Source organism: Emiliania huxleyi (genome assembly GCF_000372725.1).
Source record: "Emiliania huxleyi CCMP1516 chromosome Unknown EMIHUscaffold_206, whole genome shotgun sequence".
NCBI classification, from domain to species: Eukaryota; Haptophyta; order Isochrysidales; family Noelaerhabdaceae; genus Emiliania; species Emiliania huxleyi.
The window spans coordinates 94,693-99,072 of record NW_005200543.1 but is presented as its reverse complement, the minus strand read 5'-3'; the positions used below and the strand labels follow the sequence as shown (position 1 = coordinate 99,072).

The 4,380-nt window shown below is 66.0% G+C and overlaps 2 protein-coding genes across 2 annotated transcripts; one reads left to right on the top strand and one right to left on the bottom strand.

Moving 5' to 3' along the window:
- Positions 1 to 1,332: 1,332 nt before the first annotated feature.
- EMIHUDRAFT_114060 (hypothetical protein) lies at positions 1,333 to 2,499 on the bottom strand (the record flags this gene model as incomplete). Its single annotated transcript, XM_005781141.1, has 4 exons — positions 1,333 to 1,687; positions 1,849 to 1,922; positions 2,062 to 2,352; positions 2,494 to 2,499. 4 exons carry the CDS (start codon positions 2,497 to 2,499, stop codon positions 1,333 to 1,335), a joined length of 726 nt encoding a protein of 241 aa, XP_005781198.1.
- Positions 2,500 to 2,694: 195 nt separating this feature from the next.
- EMIHUDRAFT_424111 (hypothetical protein) lies at positions 2,695 to 3,680 on the top strand (the record flags this gene model as incomplete). The annotated part of the gene is made up of 2 exons (XM_005781140.1): positions 2,695 to 3,298; positions 3,366 to 3,680. The coding sequence occupies exons 1-2, from the start codon at positions 2,726 to 2,728 to the stop codon at positions 3,678 to 3,680; spliced, it is 888 nt and encodes a 295-aa protein (XP_005781197.1). The 5' UTR covers positions 2,695 to 2,725.
- Positions 3,681 to 4,380: the final 700 nt, after the last annotated feature.

Genomic DNA, 4,380 nt, shown 5'->3' with positions numbered 1-4,380 from the left:
CCGCCGCCACCGCCGTTGAAGCTTGAGCCAACGCCCAGCAATCCCGCCGTCGCGCCCGCCGTGACCGACGCCGCCGCCTATTCAGTAGTCAGCTAGCTCACGACTCCCGCATTGAGGGTGAGAGCGCTACCGGAGCAGCGGCCGCCACCGCCACCGCCGTGACGTCAACAACACCCTCACCAGCATTGGCGCCGCCGCCTGGATCAGCCGTTTGAGAACGATCCGAGCAGCGAGAGATCGACATCCAACGAGACCGAGAGGACGGGCGCACTGCCGCCGGTCCGCGACCCCTCCACCTTTGCGGCCGCGGCCGCCGCCTCCGCCGTTGCCTTCTCCGCCTGCGCCTGCGCCGCGGCCGCCTGCGCCTCTGTTGCGGCAATGGCCGTGGCCGCCTCCGTCCGGGCTGCGGCAATGGCGGCTTCCGCGGCCGCCGTTGCCGCGCCCCCTCCGCCCGAGCCTTTGCCCCGGCCGCCTCCGTCTCTGCCGCCTGCTCTGCCGCTGCTGCTTTCGCCACTGCCGCTCTCGCGCGCTGCACCGACTCGCCCGCCTTGTCCCCAAACCCCTTTGCTGACGACGCGTGCGCCGCGGCCGATTGCGCATTCAGCCGCTCAGCGGGTACACACCCTAGCGCACCATGCAGCGAGGTCAGGTGAGAGGCTGCGGGGCGAGGTGCGGGCTGTCGCGCCTTGTATCATTGTCTCCGTTTCCATCTTCACGGCCAATCCGTCAGCGCTGCCGTCGCCGCTTCCTCCGCGCTCAGCGCCCGCTCCACCGCCGCCCCTGCGGCTGCCGCCTCCCTTTGCGCGCGCTCAGAGTGTGACGTTGTCTCCGCCGCCGCCGCCGTAGCCTGCAGACTCTCCCGCGCTTGGCCGCCTTGCCGGCGACACCACCCGCGGAGTTGTGATGGACTCGACCACCGCAAGGCAGCGCCGCGGCACCGCCAAGCCCTCAATGAAGAAGAAATGCACGGTCCTTCTCGCACTGGCCACAGGGAGCGCAACTGGCCAGGGAGCCGCCCCCGCGCTGCGCTGCTTCATCTCCCTCCTCAGATTGCTTCTTCCGTGGTGCGCTTCCGTGGGGCCCCACTTTTGCTTCCTTCTAGAAAAGCGCAAACGACCATGCGGTTTTTATTAGCTAGTCTGTTTGGTACTGTCACGTGTCAGTCGGACTGTGTGAGAAGTGATGATTTCGTCTTTTCACTTGTGACGAAAAAAACTCACTCGAGAGGGGCGGACAAGTAGACTCAAGAGACGAAGACACACACACTGAGGAAACACGACCCACACATTCATGCACAAGCAGAATCCACGCAATGCTATGGAGACTCACCTGTCATCCGTCTGTTCTCCTCGCCCCCTCCTCCCCGCCCTCGCCGCCCCCTCCCACCTCGCACTCTTGGTAGAAGCGCAGGTACTCGTTGATCCAGCCCTGCGGTACCTTGTGCCCAAACCAGTAGTAGCCGCGCGTCTTCCTCAGGAAGCTGTGCCGGCAGTTGTGGTCCGGGCACACCTTTCGCGGCCCCGTGTGCGGCGTCGCCCACGGCGGCAAGCTGGCTGGCCCGTCGGGGTAGCCTCGCAGCGACGGGTATTTGAGCGCCTCGACGGTCCACAGCACCATATCGCTCCCCGGCGCCATCCGCTGCTCCGCCGACGCCAAGCGGTTGAACAGGTCGTATCGCGCGACGACACTGTCCGGGCTGGGGCGGACGGGGTGAGGGGGGCGTGGGCAGTCCGCGGGAGGGCAGGTGCCGGCCCGCTGCGCCGTTCCATCGCCGGCTCGAATGCCGCCCTCGGGCCGCCGACGATCGCGCAGCTGATGGCGTCCACGCGGCCGCGGTCCTGAAGGAACCGCTGGTACTCGGCGAGGTCGGGCCCGAGGTGCTGCTCCCAGCCCGTCCGGCGCGTCGCGGACTCGAGCCACCCCTGAGGAGGGGGCGGGCGGCGAACCTCGACGGGAGTCGGGGCAGCGGAGGGCAGGGCGCTTTCGCGCCCTCGCCTTGATGTTGCCGTCGGCTGCGTACAGCACTCGATTGGGGAGCGCGGCGCACGGCGGCAGCCGCACGATGGCGACGTCGCTGAGGTCGATCGCATAGGCGCAGTCCCACGGCGACGACCTCATGACGTCGGCAAAGAGCGCCCAGCGCCGGTCGTTGCCCAAGAAGTCGCTCACGCCGTCGTAGCCGTGGAAGGTGACGCTGAGCCCGCCCGGCGCCGCCTCGCTCGTGCCCGCGAGCGACGCAAGCCGCTCGCTGGTCACGTTGAGGTCGTGCACGACGTGCACTGTCACGTTCGGCGCGCAGAGGCCGGGCGAGCGCTTGAGCAGTGCCTGGACCTGGTGCGCGAGCGCCCGCTCCTTGATGGGATGGGAGGACGGCACGCCGCCACCACACAGGGATTTTAAGGAGAGGTGTGTGGTGCGCTAGCCGTCGCCCACCCTAGGGAGTCTGCCTCTTCCTCTCTCTCTTCGCAGTCTCTCGCCGCTTTTCGCTGCAACCTTCATGCCACCTCGCGGTATAAATAAATAAAATAAATACAACGGACACGCCAAACGAGGGGTGGGAGAAGGACAGGGTCCCCACCTGCGCGAGCAGGATCTTGTAAGGACGATCAGGGACACATGCGAACGGGAGTCGCGGTGTTGTGCGAGGGGCCGGCTGTAAAATTCTTTCTTTGATTGGTACCTCGAGTAGGTAGACGGCCGCGACCGGCGCGAACAACGGAGGAGAATGTCGGTGAACTGCTCTGTGTCCAACGACGCCACCGGCCCTGCGCTTTTCGGCTGCGCTCCCGGCCTGCTCGAGATGGCCTCGCGGCTCAACGAGGCTCCCGACGTGCCGTTGCAGGATACTTTCTTTGCACGAGCGTACTCAATGTCCAACGACGGCTGGGTGATGACGTGGGCGACGCTGATCCTGACGGCACTTCTCGAGCTGATGTCGATGGACGAGGTGCGAAAGGTTTGCAAGAGGGAGGGCGGCCGCACGCTCTACGCGCAGGGCGTCCTCTGCAACGTTGTCAACAATGCCGTCCTTGGGCCGCCGCTGTACGAGCTCGTCTCCAACCGCTGGATGTCGCAGCCCTTCACGGCGGCCGGACGCGTCGCGATGGTCTTTGCCGTCATCGTCGGCCACTCGATCGGCTACTACTGCGCGCACCGCTGGATGCACACGCGCGCGATGTATTGGGCGCACCGCTTCCACCACCGCTTCAACTGCATCGTCGTGCCCGTGACGGCCAACGCGGTCAGCCTGGCGGAGTACGCGCTGGCGTACATGCTGCCGTTCGTGGTGGGAGCGCAGGCGCGCGTGCCCCCCCCCCCCCCCCCTCTCCCGCCCGCCCACCCTCCGCAGCTCCTCCCAACCGCAGCTCCTCCGGCCCGATCGCATGTCGATGTTCCTCGCCGTCGGAGTGGTCTCGCTCAACAACCTCCTGATCCACACGCCAAAGCTGGCCGACGCCTCCGCCAGGCTCGTGCCGTGGCTCTTTGTGTCGACGGCGGACCACCTCGAGCACCACCGGAGACTCACGTCGCACTACGCGGCGCCGACCATCTCCATCGACCGCCTCCTCGCTTGCTGCTTCGGCAAGCCCGCCTCCTGGAACGCGGAGTTTGACGCCGCGGAACAGATCCGGGACGGCAGGGGCAAAGGAGCGGCCGCCCCGCGCGGAAAGGAGGAGTAGAGTGGGGCTCGGCGCTAGACAGCCAGCGGAGGTGCCGCGGTCCTCCGCTGCCAGCCATGCTCGGTGCCGGGGTGGCGGCGCTGGAAGGCAAGCTGTACGCTGTGAGCGGCAGGGTCGAGGAGGAGGAGGAGGCTGAGGTCGACCGGCCGGCTAACACGGTTGAGCGGTACGACCCGGCCTCCAACGCCTGGGAGGAGGTGGCGCCGATGGCGACGGCGCGGCTCTTTGCTGTCGCGCTCCTGATGTAGAGCGGCAATGTGATCCAGAGAAGGGTCGGGAAAATTCTGGTTTTCTCTTTCTGCCGTCGCTACCAAGCGGCGTGAGATGGGCATATGTAGAATCGGTAGACGGTGATCCAGAGAAGATTCGGAAAAAGAATTCTCTGGGATTATTAAACCGATTATATGTGCCGTTTTTCTTTCTCGGGTCCGAGGGCAGCCTCAACTGGAGTAGGGAAATTTGGATTTTGGTCAAACGCCTGCTGGGGGCACACACACACGGAGGTGACAGGGGATGGTGTGGTGGGTTCAAGCAAAGAAGGGGAGGGAGAGAGCGACGCGGCGAGCGCAGGCGGCGAGCGTGCACGTCGCCTGTGCGGCGTCTTGTTCACTCCCCTTTGAGCTACCTTTGTGCCCCCTTAGGGGCACCCCTCCTGCGCTGCGCGTAATGGTCACCCCTCCCTTCCGCCCTGTTGTTTTGG